This window comes from Pyrus communis, chromosome 6 (assembly GCF_963583255.1).
Source record: "Pyrus communis chromosome 6, drPyrComm1.1, whole genome shotgun sequence".
Taxonomy (NCBI): Eukaryota; Viridiplantae; Streptophyta; class Magnoliopsida; order Rosales; family Rosaceae; genus Pyrus; species Pyrus communis.
This window is the reverse complement of record NC_084808.1, coordinates 9782701-9800888: the sequence shown is the minus strand read 5'-3', so window position 1 is coordinate 9800888 and position 18188 is coordinate 9782701. Positions and strand designations below refer to the sequence as shown.

General features: G+C 40.3%; 1 protein-coding gene and 1 non-coding gene across 3 annotated transcripts; both read left to right on the top strand.

Annotated features, from left to right (window-relative positions):
* The first annotated feature begins 2422 nt into the window (after window positions 1-2422).
* Window positions 2423-9144, top strand: LOC137736720 (uncharacterized). 2 transcript variants are annotated; one of them, XM_068475959.1, is made up of 11 exons: window positions 2423-2824; window positions 3039-5532; window positions 5625-5729; window positions 5851-6003; window positions 6377-6540; window positions 6666-6813; window positions 6931-7053; window positions 7182-7269; window positions 8162-8362; window positions 8563-8626; window positions 8722-9144. In XM_068475959.1, the coding sequence occupies exons 2-9, from the start codon at window positions 3127-3129 to the stop codon at window positions 8326-8328; spliced, it is 3354 nt and encodes a 1117-aa protein (XP_068332060.1). In that variant the 5' UTR covers window positions 2423-2824; window positions 3039-3126; the 3' UTR covers window positions 8329-8362; window positions 8563-8626; window positions 8722-9144. The 2 variants fall into 2 exon arrangements, with proteins under 2 accessions (XP_068332060.1, XP_068332059.1); XM_068475958.1 differs by having other exon boundaries at window positions 8162-8626.
* Window positions 9145-10724: 1580 nt separating this feature from the next.
* Window positions 10725-10796, top strand: TRNAP-AGG (transfer RNA proline (anticodon AGG)). Its single transcript has one exon. It is a non-coding gene; the product is annotated as a tRNA-Pro (tRNA).
* Window positions 10797-18188: the final 7392 nt, after the last annotated feature.

The following is an 18188-nucleotide window of genomic DNA, read 5'->3' as shown; positions in this document are numbered from 1 at the left end:
TTTAAAAGCTCGATCAGTGTGAGTTCTGAGTGGGATGTGTATGGGTTTCACGGTGTACGGAAGAGGAAGGAGAAAGAGGAAGAAGGTCCGAGAGAGAGGAGAGAGAAAGTGAGGGTGTGAGTGTGTACATACGTGATAGGGTAGCAAGGGAAGGGTGAGAGATTTTTATTGTGCGTGTGTTTCCGGATTGGGCAAAAAGAGAGAGTAAATTTGTAATTGGTCTCAAAACAAATAAAAGCCCAACAATTAATTACTTTGGCCCATTTACGTTCTTTTAATAATTGTAACTTTTTCGTTAGAAATTCGATTCGGCCCTAACTCGTGTCAACGCGCTCGTGGTGTAGGGTACAATTTAATTATGACAGCAAGGAAATAATTTAAAACTACATATGTACATCTACATCACTAAGCCACCGAGGGCAATATCGTCACTTTACACACTCGGGGAGAAAATATATATAATAATTTCTGACGGGTCGTCACAGTCTATTCCCCTTAAGAAAATTTCGTCCCTGAAATTTCTACACATCAACATATCAATAACTATAAAACAGACGTGGATACAAGTCTCGCATACACTCCTTAGTTTCCCAGTTGGCTTCCTCGACCGAATGGTTCCTCCATAAAACTTTCACCATATGAACAGTCTTATTCTGGAGAACCTTATCTTTCCAATCCAAAATCGTCACTGGCTAAGTCAAATCTGGGCTAATCTCTAGTGGTTGAGGATGGATCACATGTGACAGATTAGAAACATAGTGACGAAGCATAGACACATGGAAAACATCATGTACCTTTGATAACTGCGGAGGTAGCTCAAGCATGTAGGCAACCTTACCAACTTGCTCAGTTATCTGATATGGTCCAATATACCGAGGACTTACCTTACCTTTCTTACCGAACCGTACCACGCCTTTCCATGAAGATAGCTTAAAAAATACCTAATCTCCAACTTTATATACTCTATCAGTGGCATGTTTATTGGCGATACTCTTCTGTCAGTCCTGGGCTGCTTTCAAGTTAGCTTTAATCACCTGAATATTCTGCGTAGTCTCATCCACAATCTCAGGGCCTACTAACACTCTCTCGCTAACTTCAGACCAACATAAAGGAGTACGACAGGGTTTTCCATAAAGTGCCTCAAAAGGTGACATGCCAATGCTAGAATGATAGCTGTTATTATAAGCAAACTCGATCAAAGCTAAACGCTTATGCCAAACATCTCCAAACTGCAAAACTGAGGACCTCAGCATATCTTCCAGTGTCTGAATAGTTCTCTCAGATTGTCCATCTGTCCGAGGGTGATAAATTGTGCTGTAAAGCAATCTCGAACCAAGAGCTTCCTGGAAAGCTACCCAAAATTTAGAAGTGAACCTGGGATCCCGATCAGAAATGATACTCACTGGAACACCATGATATTTAACAATTTCCAAAATAAACTGTTTTGCCAACTGATTCAACGAGTAATTTTCCCGTACCACAATGGAAATGGGAAGATATTACCATGAATTTCATGTACAAGTTACCTCGTATGTGGACTGGTTATGATGGTATTTGGGTGATAGTGGATCAACTCACCAAGTCAACACATTTCATACTTGATGTGATTTCGAATTTTTAGGACTTGAGTGGGTATTCACCTAACTCCCCCAGCATTTTGGAAACTATCATTTATACATATATACTATAAAAGCGAAAAGATCCACTTACCCTTGTTTTTGCGCCCTTCCATGTTTGAGCTGTTAAACGTTTGTATCGACGAGGATTCTTGGCGAATATCGGTATAGGTGGCTACTTCTGAGGGTAAGATCCTTACCCACTCCACAGTACTTTACTTATGCTTTGACGTCATATGTGAAATGAGTTCATTCCCGCTCACTAGCGCACTCTTGTATTTAGGCACTTTTAGGTTTAAATTTAATCACATTTTCCACATCACTACACCTTATGGCTTCATCACCTTTCCGGTGTCGACCAACATAGCTCGATTTGGAGTCCTAGTAGACATTCCGGGATGGGATGTGTCACTTTAACTCCTTAAATAAGTACTCAAAAATGGTGGTGAGAGTCTCTAAATAAGGACTTCTATTGGTGATGCTTTTTAGTAATAATTCAATCATCAACAAGCACATTATTTGATTTGTAAATTTAATTTAAATAAATTTGATCTTTCTAACATTATTCTAAACTAAAACGTCTTAAATTTGAATTTTCAAAATAATGAGTTTGGAACTAATATATTCTTAGAATAAATAAATCGTTAACTCAAAAGAAAAAAAAAACCGGAATAAGGAATTGAAAAATCTTTTCGTTTATGATGTGAAAGGGAAAAATCTCACGTGATGGAAGGCTGAGAAGGAAGAAGGCATATCCCAAAATTCCTGAGGAGATAAATAAGATGCTAGCAGAGAACGCGAATAGCTGGTAGTGCCACGTGGCTACTACCTGGCAATCAGGCATCGAATCTTAGAATCACGCGACCCAAAGCCAAGCGAGCCAAGCGAACCAAGCCACCACTCCACGCCTATGGCGGTCCTTCCTCTTCTCCTTCCCCTTCCCCTTCATCTTCTCCCCTTTCCTCCCCATCGCCATCGCCATCGCCATCGCCTTCTCCTCCGTCCTTCTCACCCAATTTGAACATAGAATTTCACTCTCACTTTCCCACGCCTCTGCAACTCTCTTTGCTCTTCTGCTCCATCGCCGCCGGCTCGCAACTCAAGGCCTAGAGGGCTGAAGACGCGTCTGTCTGCAACCCAAACCCAAAGGTTCCATTTTCCGATTGGGTTTTGGCATCTGGATTTTGCCCGGTTTCCCCATTTTAAAGGTACCTATTTGATTATTCTTTGATTTGGTTATTTGGGTTGTGTTGAATTCGGATCTAATTTCGACAAAGTTTGCAACTTTTGAGGTTTGCGTTGTGTTATTTTGATTGGTTGTTGGCTGAAATTCGGTTCTTTTGATTTGGTTTTGGTGAAATTGTTTCAATCGTCGTCGGGATTGGTGTTCGGGGATATTATGGTTCTCTGTGGTTTTGATAGAGTTGTAATAAATGGAGGATCTTAGTGAAGTTGATGAACATGCTTGTGATTGTCGGCTCGAAGGAAATTATATGGTGTGATCAATACTATGTGTAACAAAGGAATTGCCTGCTTGAGCGACTCTGACTCCGAAAACCCAATTGATCATCAGGCTGTATACTTGATGGATAGCCCTTCCGCTACCCCTCACTTTGGTTCTAATTCCACCGCTGTTTCGTCCCCCAATTCGAACGCGGAAAACCCGCGTGTTAAGTTTCTGTGTAGTTTTTCGGGGAGTATATTGCCCCGCCCACAAGATGGGAAGCTCCGTTATGTGGGAGGAGAGACGCGAATTGTGAGTGTTCCACGAGATATCAAGTTTGATGAGTTGATTAACAAGATGAGGGAGCTTTATGAAGGTGCGGCAGTGCTCAAGTATCAGCAACCCGATGAGGACCTTGATGCTCTTGTCTCGGTTGTGAACGATGATGATGTGACTAACATGATGGAAGAGTATGATAAGTTGGGATCTGGCGATGGTTTCACTAGGCTCAGGATTTTTTTGTTTTCGCATCCCGACCAAGATAGCTCATCGCACTATGAGGGTGAGGAAAGGGATAATGAGAGGAGGTATGTCGATGCTCTCAATAATTTAAATGATAGCTCCGAATTCAGGAAGCAATATCCCGAGTCCCCTCTTATTAATCCGGTTGATGATCTCCATATAGCGGAACAATTTTTTAGTCCAATGAGTCTTGAGGGTGGCCTTCACAGTCAGAGAAATTGTGATATATCCATGGCTCAATACAACTTGCATCAGCTCAAGATACCTCATGCAGGATCGGGGCAACATCATCAACCGATTAGTCAGAGGTATAACGAAATGGAAGCTCCTTGGAGTCCTGCATACTATTCTCCCAGACACCATGCGCACCTTGATCCAAGACCAATGGCTGAGTTTCCTTCCTCTCCTTCCTCTGCACGGTACTGTATGCCGTTTCCAGATGTACCCGATAAATGTTTAGATAGAATGCCTGAAGAATATGCACGACAGCCATTGAATCATCAGCCTCCATATGAACATCAACCACAGTATTCTGAGAATGTTGTATGGCTTCCAAGTGGAGCAATAGGTGGTGAAAAGTCAGGATTTCCAGGTAACATTTTTCATGGAAACAATGCCGTCGAAGGAAACAGTATTTGTGAGCACTGCCAGATGACTTTCCAGAGAAACCAACCACATTTTGAGCAACCAGTCATGGCAAATGGATTTCAACATGTTGCTAATCCAAGTGGCAAGTGTATTGCAAATAGAGAGACTTTCGTGATGAATCCAGATACAAAGTTGCACCATGAAATATACGTAAGTGAACAGAATACTGGTCCTCATCGTTTTAGTGAGACTCCAAATCATGAAAGAGGCTGGATTCCACATCCTCATTTGAATTGCCGGACTGAGGAAGCACGACCACATGCTTCTGGAGCTGGGAAATTGAATGATCCTTACATTGTAGATGGTCACATAAATTTGCCTCTTGGTCCTAATACGGTGGATGACCATCATGTCACTTCCAATTATGTTCATCACCCAGCTGGACCTGAAATGGGAAATGAAGTGTTTCACGAACGATCTGTGGCTGCTCCACCCCATGTACACATTGCTCCTGTAGAAGAGCGTGGTGTTCGTTATGGAAATTTTCCTTATCCCTATGGAGGAGATAATATTTATCGGGGGTCTCATGGACATGCACCTGGACAGGGGTCTCATGGACATGCACCTGGACAGGCAGTATGGAGAAATGTTCAGAGCCCAATGCATGCTGCGCCCCCTTACGAAGCATCCATTTCTGCTCCACAAGTGAATGGTTCTGTTAATGTGGGATATCTCAGACGTGAAGATAGTCCAGGGTTTTCCATTGCATTAGACAATCAAGATATTTGGGTTGACACCTCGCAGGAAATGTTAGGTTTGGAAGGAAAAACTGTTCCTCCGGACTATTCTTATGGGAACGCTGTGAAGTTGAACCCAAACCCACTCTGTCAAGAAAATCATCAAGCATATCCTCCAGACCGCATTCAACCTACACCTGATATGATAAATTATGCTATTCCTTTGGACCCCAGCGCCGGAGTTGTAAGGTTGGAGGAAAAGAGTTCACCTGGAGTAAATGAGGTGAATCTTGTGGACAAGGTGGAGAACCCTGAAACAGAGGTTATAAATCCAAACAATCGTTGTGATAAAAATGGTGGTGTGGTATCTCTTGAGTCAATAAATTCGAATTTTGCTAAGCTTGCAGAAGAAAGTTGTAATGTTGGCAAAACAAGTGACGAGGATCAGTCTACTCGTAAACTTTCTGTTAACAATTTGAGTTTCATACCGGAATTGATTGCTTCTGTGAAAAAAGCTGCTCTAGAGGGGGCTGAGGAGGTGAAAACCAATGCTGAAGAAAGTACTGACCCTGAGAAGAGTAGTTCAATAGACAAAGAAGCAGCTGCAAAAAATTTGGAACAACCGGTGAGAACTATATGAAATGCTATAAATGAGATTGGATTATGTGTATTTTTTTTTTTTTTTTTTTGTCATCTTAATGTGGTGTTGTTTTGTAGAACACTCCTGGAGACAGGGAATTGGATTCTGATAGTGATAATCTAAACAATTCCAAAATTGAGCCAACAAAGGCCGAGGCAGAAGCTATTGCCAAGGGATTGCAGGTTTCTTTTCGCAGTCATCTTTGTGTCGTTGTTAAATCCTACATTCATATTTCCTATACCATGTTTCTTGGTCTTTCATGCGGTTTTCTTTTAACTGTATGATTGTAAATTTTTTTGACAGACAATAAGGAATGATGATCTAGAGGAGATCCGAGAATTAGGTTCTGGGACTTACGGGGCTGTGTTTCATGGGAAGTGGAAGGGGTCTGATGTAGCAATAAAGAGAATAAAGTCCAGTTGTTTTGCTGGGAGACCATCAGAAAGAGAACGTTTGGTAACAACTGAGCAATCTTCCTTTCTAGAATATTACAGTTTCTTATAACCTATTATGTAGCACCTTCTTGTTTGTCCCATTTGTGGTCTGCCCAACATATTGTTTGTTCTGGCATTTTATGTGATCTTGTTTCTTGCAAATTTCTGCTATGGAAGTAGTGACTGTGCTAGCTGATGCCGTAATTATACCATTCATTTAATATAATTCACATTATGGAGATTTAGTCTGTAATCTTATTATGTTCACTTTTTGAACTGAAGTAACTGAAATGATGTTGTCGAGAGGGAGACATTATTCTTCCTCTAAAAATTGTATGTTCTTCATATTTTCATCTATGGGTGTGGTACTGACTTCTTCTTTCTTGTCTTCTCAGATTGCGGATTTCTGGAAGGAGGCTTTAATACTGAGTTCATTGCATCACCCAAATGTTGTTTCCATGTATGGTATTGTTCGCGATGGCCCTGATGGATCTTTAGCAACTGTGACCGAATTCATGGTTAATGGTTCTTTGAAACAGTTTTTGCAGAAAAAAGACCGGTAATTAGTTAGTTGTCTGGGAAGGAATATTTCTAATTTGCACTATTGTTTTCTTCTCAGTTTCTATATTAGGGCTCTCTTATTCTTTGCTAGTATGTGATGAATCTATTTATGCAATTGATCAGAACAATTGATCGTCGTAAAAGATTGATCATAGCTATGGATGCTGCATTTGGGATGGAGTATCTGCATGGAAAAAATATTGTGCATTTTGATTTAAAGTGTGAAAATCTATTAGTAAATATGAGAGATCCACAACGGCCTGTATGTAAGGTTGGATGATTTAAATATCAAATTCTGCCACCTCCTTTCCATTCTTACTTTCCAGCTCACTTTATCTTAGTGTGCTTTCTTTTTGGGACTCATATTGATGTGTGTACGTTTCTTTAGATTGGTGATTTGGGATTATCCAAAGTAAAACAACAGACTTTAGTGTCTGGAGGTGTTCGTGGAACTTTGCCCTGGATGGCACCTGAGCTTCTTAGTGGGAAAAGTAACATGGTAACAGAGAAGGTAATAGTGAATTTAGCCTTGGAACATATATTGAAGTTTATGTCTCTCGTGAGTGATAACTCTTGGAAGTGTCACTAGTTTTCTCAGCCTTTAACTCTCATAGTCTCGTGTTATTTTCAATTTTGTAGATTGATGTGTACTCATTTGGAATTGTTATGTGGGAACTTCTTACGGGAGATGAACCATATAGAGATATGCATTGTGCTTCTATAATTGGTAAGAACCAATGTTTTGTAGGCATATATTCTGTTTAATTTTTTTTTCGTAATATATTCCTTCCATTTTTGTTCAAAATGTTATCTCTGGGTCATTCTCATTATTGATTTAGTAATACAACACCAATCTCTGCGAATGTACTTGTAATCGTGGATGCGTACATTATGTATTTGATGCGAGCTTATATGCAATCGCATTTCAATTCCATTTGTCTTCTAGCTGAAATTGTCCGGTTCTGTCATGTAAAATCTATGTAAGATCTAACTTCACTTTATATATACTAGTGCTGGACAATTGACAAAACAAAGTTGCTTGCTGTCTGTTTTCTTTTCAGTCGTTGCTCATGTGAAAATAGTAGAATTTGAGCAAGTTCTTAAAGAAACCCCCTAGCTTTAAGACTATTTTCTAACATTTGGCAATTATAACATATTTTCTGCTGATTTGACACTTTAACCTTATTTGTCAACTATCTGCTTTGCAATTCGAATTGTAACTTTCATGTTTTGTTCGAATTGTCCACTGTATTTTTCTCATCGTTTTGATTCTCTTAGGAATTGTTAACGTGTAGATATTTGCTAGGAAGAAAAAGAAAGTATCCTTTTCCTTTGGTATCAGTAATTTTGCATTATTCGGCAACAGTCACCTTTCATTGCAATTACCGGTGCTGTCTTATCCCTGTGTCAGTCCATGACTGAGCACCTACGGCAGTCATCTCTTACACATGCCCGTTGGGTTGGCATGCTTGGATTTTACATGAATTGTTTGCATGCTTTTTAATGAGCCCATTTTCTAGGTATTAAATGCCCATACAACATCCACAATTGAATGATACCAGTCAAGGATACTACGGTATAGTTCTGATCTGCAATCTATTCTTTTGTTTTGCTTGCAGGAGGTATAGTGAACAACACTCTGCGTCCTCAAATTCCCACGTGGTGCGATCCAGAATGGAAGTCTTTGATGGAAAGTTGTTGGGCTCCTGAGCCTTCACAGAGGCCATCGTTTTCTGAAATCTCTCAGAAGCTAAGGAATATGGCTGCTGCAATGAATGTGAAATAATTCGTCTGGATGCAGTTGATTCACTTCTTGCATTGTATGTTAGCCACGACTTAGCCGAAGAGGAAAATAAATTTTAAGCATAGATTTTGCGGTTTAAGGCCAGCACTGGTTTCCAAATTATATTAAGGCTAATAGTGTATTATTATTATGCCTTGGTTCATATTTAAGCAACCTAATATATACTGCTTTGAAATGGTAATTTTCTTTGAGAAGTGCTGGATATGCGCTTTGCAGTGGCTTTTACCCGGAAAAGGCTTTCATCATACACGGAGCGGAGCCATGATGGCACGATCAGAACGTGAGTCCATCTATTTACATATTTTTTCATCTTAGTATACGTTTACTCTTGTCACTCTCCGTAGTAATGCAGTTACTTATGGCTCTTTGGTACAGGTTGAAGCTAGTTTGGTTTAGATTGGAATGGCGGTACCGCTATCAAAGCTGAACCAAGGTCGCTTCCGAAGGATGTGTATAGACATTACCGTGTTTTACAAGGTTGAACCGCTCTTGTTATTCGTTTTCGGGGCCTCTGCTTAGTATGCAAGATAGATGTTACAGCTAGGGACATCTGTTTATATGTCCGACTTCTGTACGAATGTAAAAAGCGTATGATTATCTGTGAGAACCTCTTTACAGTGTTAAGTCTTGCTTCAGTATTTATTCTACCTAGAAATAAAACACAGATGTAAAAAATTACTTGGATATTGAACGGATTTGTACCCGGTACAGCGGCGGGAATCTAAGTTGATCGGAAAATATTTGGAGCTCATTGTGAAATTCCGATGGAAAATATGAATAAACTTGCGCGTTCTATTCTTTTGTTTACGTTTCTATTAATACTGTTGGCAAAGTCAATTGCAAATCGTCAGCATGGACGAGTCGTATGCTTTCCCAAGTGGGTCGTCTACAGCTTATCACATCAGTGGTTCAACTCGTAAGCCTTGGACCATGTTACTTTGTACTTTCATTTGGGGCTCGTTTCAAGGGTTGTCGGGCTTCTTTGGAGTACGCTTTCGTTTATGGATCATTTTTCGGGAATCGTCTTCAATGTTCATGTGTTGCTAGCCGGCGCACTCTTCTTCTTCTTTGCCCATTTTTTTCGTTGCTAGGTATTTCGCCGCTCTTGGCGTCGGCCCCTTCTTTTATTCCTGTTCACTGGCATCCTCGGCAATTGGGGTGGATTAAGGTGAATATAGATGGTTCTTGTTCTAATGGGTGTGCGGGTTTTGGAGGGATTTTCCGTACCAATGAGGGCCAAGTCCTTGGCGCTTTTGCCGCTTGTTCTTAATTTGTGAGTTCGGTGGTAGTGGAAATTTTAGCTTTTATTGAGGCAGTTCGTGTGGAGTGGGTTGATGACTGGAAACACTAGGATTGAAACTGATTCCACTTTGGTTCTGCATTAGCTACGACCACAATTCCATGGTTTTTGTTGATTGATTGGAATTATTGTACACATAACGGAGTTAGTACACGAAATTAGTTTCTGCTTGCAAACCTGTTGGATTGTAGCTAACTGCTGCTAATTGCCAAGAATGGTGGACCACATCCTGTCATCATTTTGAAGCATTTACTGAGCACAGAATGTATTTCGAATTTGAAAAGGTGACAAACATTTACTAGGCCAGTAACACCACTGAGACACTATCGTGATTGCAAAAGAGTCATCATAGGTGTTATCGTTTGGTTTGGTACTTGCTATACATATTATCAATTCACCACCAAGTTTCCCGATAGATATTTAAGCCGCCAATCTAAGTTCTAAAAGATATCTACAACCTTTACCAAGCAATGCAAAACATGCATACATAAATTTTTGTAGGAGACAAACTAAGAGAGCATAAGAACCTGGTTGACCTTGGACTATTAAAATTTTGTTTATATTCGAGTTTAAGAAATGACATTGATATTGGTTCTGGTTAATGATTAAACTACTATATATATCATCAAGTCTAAGTTATGGATCAAATTGGCTTGGCATTACCAACTCTCTTTTCTTTTTTCTCTCTTACATACAAAATGTTTGAGGTCAAATTCTGTGACACCATCAACTGTTGCCATGTACCTAATACACGCCAATGACCTTCTGTTTTCAAAGTCAAAGTTCGCATATAGTTAACTTCATGCATGTTTGTTAACATCTGTTACGAAACCAGTACAAAAGCAAGAGCTAGGATGCTGAAATCTCAACGGTTAATAACACAAGTTCAAAAATCAGACAACAATGCAGCGAGTAAATGGCATTACAGTAACTCAGTAACGAAATGAACTGCTACCACTGGTTTGTGATGATAAGTTTTGGACTATAGCTCACTGCAGCGGTGATAGCTAATTGCCAAAAATGGAGGACCGCGTCCTATCTATTTTAAACTTTTTGCACTACATATACAGATAGCACAGGGGATTTAGTCCAGTGGTAGGATGCTCGCTTAGGGAGCGAAAGGTCCCGAGTTCAATTCTCGGAATCCCCATATCCTTTTTTTTCCCTTGTTTCTGCTAACCAGAGAAGACTACAAAGGACTTATGTAATAGCCAAAATATAAAAGCAAAAAGGTCAGAAGTTTGTACTTCAGTTGGTTAAGATCCTAACTTCGATTCTTCCTGCTTCACCCTTTGTAAAAGTAGAGAGCAAATATTGTTGAACCTAACCCTAACGAGTGTAGGTTGGCCTACAAGACAATACGCAAAAACTCCTTGCTACCAAATAGGGTGGATATCCAAAAAATACGTTGGGTGCTGAAAAGACTACTAATTGAAAAACTTGTTAGGGTTTTTGTTGTCAAATTTGAAATGAAAAGAAAAAAAAAATAAAATAAAATAAAACACAACGACAGTTTGACAAATGTCGATGACTTTGAAGAATGGGGCAGAGAGACTTGAGTCTAATGAGCTCAGCAACTGCTTCCATTTGTAGCGTCTTAGCGCGTTACTTTACATAAAGTGCATGGAGGACTCTCAGATAACAACAGCTTCAATAATTTATAGTTTACAGGCATTTGTCACGGTTAATCAATATTTTATGTCTCAATTTGTTAGATTATTGAAATACATTTGATTTGATATTATGTTATGCGAGTCCACCTTCGCTTCCTAATTTGTCAACCCCTGTGACATCATTTGTATTATACAAAGCTCTAAATTTTATGTGAAGTTTCCGAAATTTATATGCTGGCCAGGTGATATGTACGTGTGCCTATGGGAAACGTAAATATGATTAATGTCGCCTAAGGAAAGTATCCAATGTTTAATCAATAAGTAGGCACCAACATATTAGAGTTTAATTAAATTGGTTAGAACAATGTGTTCCACATGATTTAGATAAATACACTGTAAGTATGCTTGATAATTCCTAACATGACACGATACAAACTTAACAGGTGTTCGGGTTGACACGATAATGAATGGGGTCGTTATCGGGTAACCCAATAAGCACCTGTTAAGATAACGGGTTGATTCGGGTATACACGTAACACAATAGACGATAAGCAAAATATAAATTTTATAATTTTATAACCCTAAAAAAATACTATAATAATTATATATATATATATTAATTTAACAATTTTATACCCTTAAAAACTATAATAATTATATATATATTAAATTAAATTTAAAAAATTGTTGACCATTGGATCAGCTGAGATTTAATCTCAGCCGTCCATTGTGCATTAGGTTGGAGGCTATCTTTCTCTTCTCTCTCATTCACTTTGATCTCTCCAATCTAGACTTACTCCAGTGTCGTCTCCTTAATTCGCATCTCTCTCGCATCCTCCGTTCACTTCCTTCAACTCGACTCCGGTAGCCATAAGAAAACCACACCTAGGCAAGCATGTGCTAAAGGTATGAATTTTGTATTTTTGGGTTAAAATTAAAACTAATGGCTGAGGATTTTCTAGGTTTGGGGCTTCTGGGGTTTTCTGATTTTGGAGATTCTGGAGTTTCTGGGTTGGGGCATGTTTGCAAACATTCAAAAAACCCAACGATTGAGCAAGTGTGCTTCGCATTGGCTTCGCAAGCTTGAAAATCACAAAGGGACGAGGCAGAAATGGAATCAAGCATTGGAATTTGGGAGTATATATGTAGTTATGTAAATTAACTTTATTATGTCATGCCATTTAGTCGTATTGTAAGCCGTAAGGTGAGATTCATTAATTAATGTCATATGTGTGTGTATATGTGTGTGTTTGTGTGTGTGTGTGTGTGTGTGTATTGGGGATATGTTATCAAGGGACTGTGGCCTGTAGGCAGGCAACGACAGAGTAGTGATGCCTCACCTATTTTTGTTTTGCTGTAGTAGATGCAATGTCTTAATTATTTGTAAGGAATTATTTGTCCCAAGTATTGGCAATTGGTAGGCAGGTCCTTTTTTTTTATTGTGAATGTCGCGAGTTCATTTGTATCTATGTTTCATTTGGGGTCTATTTACTTGAAGTTAATAAGTGGGGTCTATATTTGTTTTCCAGATTTGGAGATTTGGAACAAGCAAGGTTGCAACTTGCAAGTGCAAGGTATTTTTAATTGAATTGTGAATTTGAAAGTAAATTTGAATTGGATTGTGATTTGTGGATATGTGAATTGGATTTTGAAATTGAATTGGATATGTGAATTTGAAATGGATATAGATAGGTGAAATTGAAATTGAAATGGATATGTGAAATTGAAATTGAAATGGATATGTGAATTTGAAATGGATATGGTATGAAATTGGTATGAGCAAGATTTTACAGTTTTGTTTTTCTTTCTTGAAGCAATGGATGCTGTAGAGCAAGATTTTATGAACCTTAGTGATGGAGGGTCAGTGGAAGTTACAATGGGAATACAACCTGATCATGGAAGTGAAAATACAAAAGATACAAATCCAAGTCCGGCAAAGAAAAAGGCTAGAGTGATCAAATTAGGTAAGCGAACACTTAGGTATACTATTTGGAAAACTTTCAACAAATTGACTACTATTTTTGAAGATGGTAAAAGTCATGCTCAATGAAAGATTGTAAGAAACTGGTAATAGAGCACTTTCATTATCCAATACTTTCTCAGTTAGCACAAGATGCGTTAACAATTTCCATTTCAACTGTTGCATTAGAATCTGCATTTAGTATTGGGGGTAGAGCACCAAATTTAAGAAAAAGCTCATCGAACCCAAGTTGGATTTTGAGGAATTGTAGCAAGTTAGCAGAACTCTTGGTTTCATAAAGGAACACCAAGGTGGGATCTTCCAGCCGCACCAAATTTTGTAGCACTTAAACTTGTCGGGGGTTCCCAAGCCCCCGACAATTCCAAATTAGAAGATTCATGGCTTTCGGTGGGGACAAGGCACGCTCGCTGCCACCGATTGAGATTTTCTCTTACTTGCCTTATGGATTTGCCTAGAAGCCCAACCTTAACCACATCCTCGAACTCTTTAGAAGGGTTGATGATCACCTTTAAGGGAGAACTGTTGCTTAGGTCACTGATCACTGTTGAGGAACTTCTCTTCCATCGCTGACCTTTTTTCTTTTTTCCTTTAGACTTGGACTTAATTGAACGACCCTTGGAGTTAGACAATCGAAAGACCTGGCTAACATTGACCTTGGGCTTTTTAGATATCCAGCTTGGAGAAGGGTCAGCTGGAGGCTTTAAGTTATTGCTATTTATGAAATCATACTTACATGGGTACATTCTTTGTTGTTGAATTGGTGTCGACGCTTTGGGCCAATCTGGCGGTCTCTATTTAATCTGGAAAGAGGAGTGCAATATCCGTGTCTTCTTTAGCTCCCGGTCACACATTGATGCTGAAATAGGAGGAATTAGGGATCCAGATCACTGGAAATTCTTAAGGTTATATGGTAGTCCTAGCCAGGCAAACAAAAGTCAGTCTTGGAACTTCATATGCCAAATTTCATCCGCAAGTTCCATCTCGTGGGTGGTAGGTGGAGACTTTAACGAACTCCTTCACTCGGGCGAGAAGATGGGTGGCACCACTCGCCCCATCAACTAAATGTTAGAGTTTCATGAGGCGATGTGTGATTGCAAGCTCTGGGATCTAGGATTTCTTGGAAACTCGTTTACATGGGTGAAAGACTAGACCGTTTTCTGGCCACAGATTAGTGGAAGGATCTCTTTCCAAACTTTGTGGTCCGTCACCTAGATCCCTGCAATTCGGATCATGTTCTAATTGATCTCTCCACTAAAAATCGAGTGAGCCCTTGCTCCTTCCAACTGCATTCCTTCCATTTTGAGGAGTTCTGGACTCACCACCCAGATTGTTCGGATGTAATCCGCTCGACTTAGGCTCACAGAGCAACCAGATACCCCATGTTTCAAGTGGTGGAGAAGATTAAAGCCACTCGAATGGCCTTCCTTGCTTGGCATCGGACAACATTCAAAGCTCAGAAAATTGAAATATCCTAGGTTCGATCAAAACTCCGATCCATTGATGGTCAACCTCTCTCGGTCTTTGCCCTTGAAGAAAGACAGGTATTGGCCCAGCAACTTGACTCCATCCTAGGCCAAGAGGAAACCTATTGGAGACAACGGTCCAAGACAAGCTGGATGAGAGATGGAGACTGTAACACAAACTTTTTCCACAGAAGGGCATCGGCTCGCCGAGAAAGAACCGAATAGCCGAACTGAAAGGACACGGCGGTGAATGGTATGAAGAAGAAGCAGGTATTGAAAGGGTTGTGACTGACTATTTTTCAAAGATTTTCTCCTCCACTCACCCTTCAGCTGATAGGGAAATTTTGGATGCAATCGATAGGCAGGTGACTGAGGACATGAATGCCTCATTGAGGTGGGGATTTGATGTAGAAGAGATTAAAAAGGATGTATTCTAGATGCAACCTTCAACATCCCCTGGTACCGATGGTCTCCCTCCCTTATTCTTCCAAAAGTTTTAGAGCATTGTGGGTGAAGATGTATCAGCAGCAATCCTTTCATTTCTTAATTTGGGCAACCTCTTAAAGAAGGTAAACTTCACTTACATCACCCTCATTTCCAAGGTCAAGACCCCCGATGACATGTCCCAACTCCGGCCCATAAGCCTTTGTAACATCCTTTACAAAATTGCCTCAAGCCAATTCTTCAGCATATCATCTCGCGTCAACAAAACACCTTCATTCCAGACTGTCAAATCTCAGACAATACTATGCTTGCTACGGAGTTGTCTCAAATTATGTTTAAGAGGCGCAGGGGAAAAAAAGGGTTTTTATCATTGAAACTCGACATGAGCAAGGCTTATGATCAAATCAAATGGGAACACCTAAGAAACGTCTTGCTGAGGCTCAACTTTTGCAGAGAATGGACTGAGTTGATTATTACATGCGTCTCGACAGATTTATATGCGTTTTTAGTCAATGGTGTGCCAAGGGGGTACCTTCACCCGTCGAGGGGTTTACGACAGGGAGACCCATTATCACCCTACCTTTTTCTCATTTGTGGCGAAGGTTTCTTGCTGCTAATTGCAAAGAAGGAACGTGACGGCCTCATCGAAGACATTTCGATGTTCTCTGGTGTCTCCGTATCAACCATCTGTTATTTGCGAACGATAGTTTCCTTTTTGCGAGAGCAACCATTAACGCATGCAACCAAATAAAGCTTATCCTCCATCAGTATGAACTAGTCTGAGGCCAAATGATTAACCTGTATAAGAGTGAAGTTTCTTTTAGTTGAAATGTGAAGCGAAACATGTAGGATGCTTTGGTCTCCTATATGGGGATGACTTAAGTCGCACGCCATAAGAAATACCTGGGGCTTCTAACGATCATGGGAAGGAATAGAGGTCAATGCTTCAATTTTATCAAGGAACGTCTCTAGAAGAGGCTTCAGAATTAGAAATGGAAGCTTTTAAGCTTCGCGGGACATGAGATCCTCATCAAAGTGGTTGCGCAAGCTATCCCTCTCCATGCTATGAGCTGTTTCCTTTTGCCAAAATATTTCTGTTACGAGTTAAATCGGTTGGTCGTCTGCTTCTGGTGGAGTGGCTCTGAGGAGGGTAAAAAGATCCATTGGCTAGCTTGGGACAGGCTCTGCCTGCCAAAGAGCGAGGGAGACCTTGGATTTAGGAGCCTCTATGCTTTCAATCTTGGCTTGCTGGCCAAACAAGCTTGGAAGCTCCAAGCAGAGCCTAACTTTTTGGCGACCCAAGTCTTTCGCGCTAAGTACTTTCCTTTCTCCACCTTTCCTGAAGCATCGGTCAAACCTGGTGACTCATTTGTTTGGAGAAGTCTCTGCTTAAGCCGTGAGGTGGTTAACAAGGGCTCGAGATGGAGAATTAGCTCTTTTACTAGGGTCAAAATCTGGGCTGCCTTTTCCATCGTCCTTTCGATGCGGAAATGAAATGTTAGTGACCTCATTATCAGTGACCTCATCGATGCAGAAAAGAAATGTTAGAGATTCGATGTCATAATGAGTCTATTCTCAGAGTTTGAGGCTAACCTCATCCTCTTACTCCCCATTAGTCATTGCTTTTCGAAGGATAGGCTTATTTGGCATTTTGACAGGAAAGGATTATTCTCGGTTAAGAGTGCCTACCATGTCGCACTCGACTTGACTACGGGGCGGGCAAACCGTGCCTTTTTTTCGGGGGAGCTGTAATTTTCTTCACTCTAGAAGAAGGTCTGGGAAGCTAAAGTCCATTTGAAAGTTCGAATGAATGCGTGGTGCCTATGTATGGATATCATTTCGTCCAAGGTCAACTTAGTTAAACGCTGCATTACCTTTGATTCTCGGTGCGTGTACTGCGGCAGTGAGGGCGAAGCTGGCATCCATATCTTCTTAGACTGCCATTTTGCCGCCTGCGTATGGAGTTTCTTAATCTTGGGTCGTCTTCCCAATGGAAATCGCTTCCGCTCAGTCGGCGAGTAAATGTTGTCTCTTATGCTGATCCTGGACAAACACAGGTTTGATATAATCTTGATGTTATCTTATGCTATTTGGTTTCCGTGGGGGTCAGATGGGCCAAACTCTGGTTTGGCTAGCTGAAGTTAAATATAGATGGTGCTTGGGATGCTTATCGCCTTATTGGAGGTATGGGGGCGGTCATACGCAACTCGACAAGCAATTTTTTGGCAGGTTTTTCAAAGTCCTGTCCTAATGTGCCCTCTTCCCTCTTTGTTGAAGCTTTTGCGGTTAGGGAGGGCCTAGCTTTGGCGTCTTCTAGGGGTTGTCAAAATGTTATTATTGAGAGCGATTCGCTTTAGATCACCCAAGTTCTTTGCACTTCCTCACTGGATCTCTCCCCGATTGGTCTTATTGTCGAGGACTTTAGAGAGATTGCTAAGGGTCACTGGAGTTAGTTTTACCCATATTAGATGCCAAGCAAACGAAGTTGCCCACTGATTTGCCCACTTCAGCCTCGCATCCACCAGTACCAGTCTTTAGTTTGAAGAACCTCCAGATTTCATTTTAGATGTATTATTTGAAGACTGTTCATCGGAGCCCTGATTGTTCCTTTTGTTGTAATCCGCATTTTCCTTATCAATACATTATGTTGCATTTATCAAAAAAAAAAAAAAAAAAGTACCATTCATAATATGGCCAATTCGGATAAATGGTCCCTGTGGTTATATGGTATTCAGAAGATAGCCCCTGTGCTAAAAAAAGTTGGATTTAAACCCTTGTGGTGAAGTCTATTAAGATTTATGCCCAAAACTAAAATTTTTGTCGTTTTTCTGTTGCTAGCATGCACCTAACCTTCACGTATGAGGCTAAAATCGTCATTTCAGAACCAGAACCAAACACATACCCTTTCTCTCTCTCTCTCTCTCTCTCTCTCTCTCTTCTCTCTTCATTTCTTCCTTCTATCTCTGCAACCTGCTGAACCCATAACCAGAACCAGAACCAAACGCAACACTTTCATCTTCCCAATGGTTAATTTGATTCCC

What these genes read in the sequence shown, in the direction of transcription:
- LOC137736720 (XM_068475959.1), top strand. Translation starts at nt 3,127, where the DNA reads ATGTGTAACAAAGGAATTGCCTGCTTGAGCGACTCTGACTCCGAAAAC. An exon ending in CAAAAAATTTGGAACAACCG is followed by an intron (nt 5,533 to 5,624) that starts GTGAGAACTATA and finishes GTTGTTTTGTAG; the next exon opens with AACACTCCTGGAGACAGGGA. An exon ending in CATCAGAAAGAGAACGTTTG is followed by an intron (nt 6,004 to 6,376) that starts GTAACAACTGAG and finishes TTGTCTTCTCAG; the next exon opens with ATTGCGGATTTCTGGAAGGA.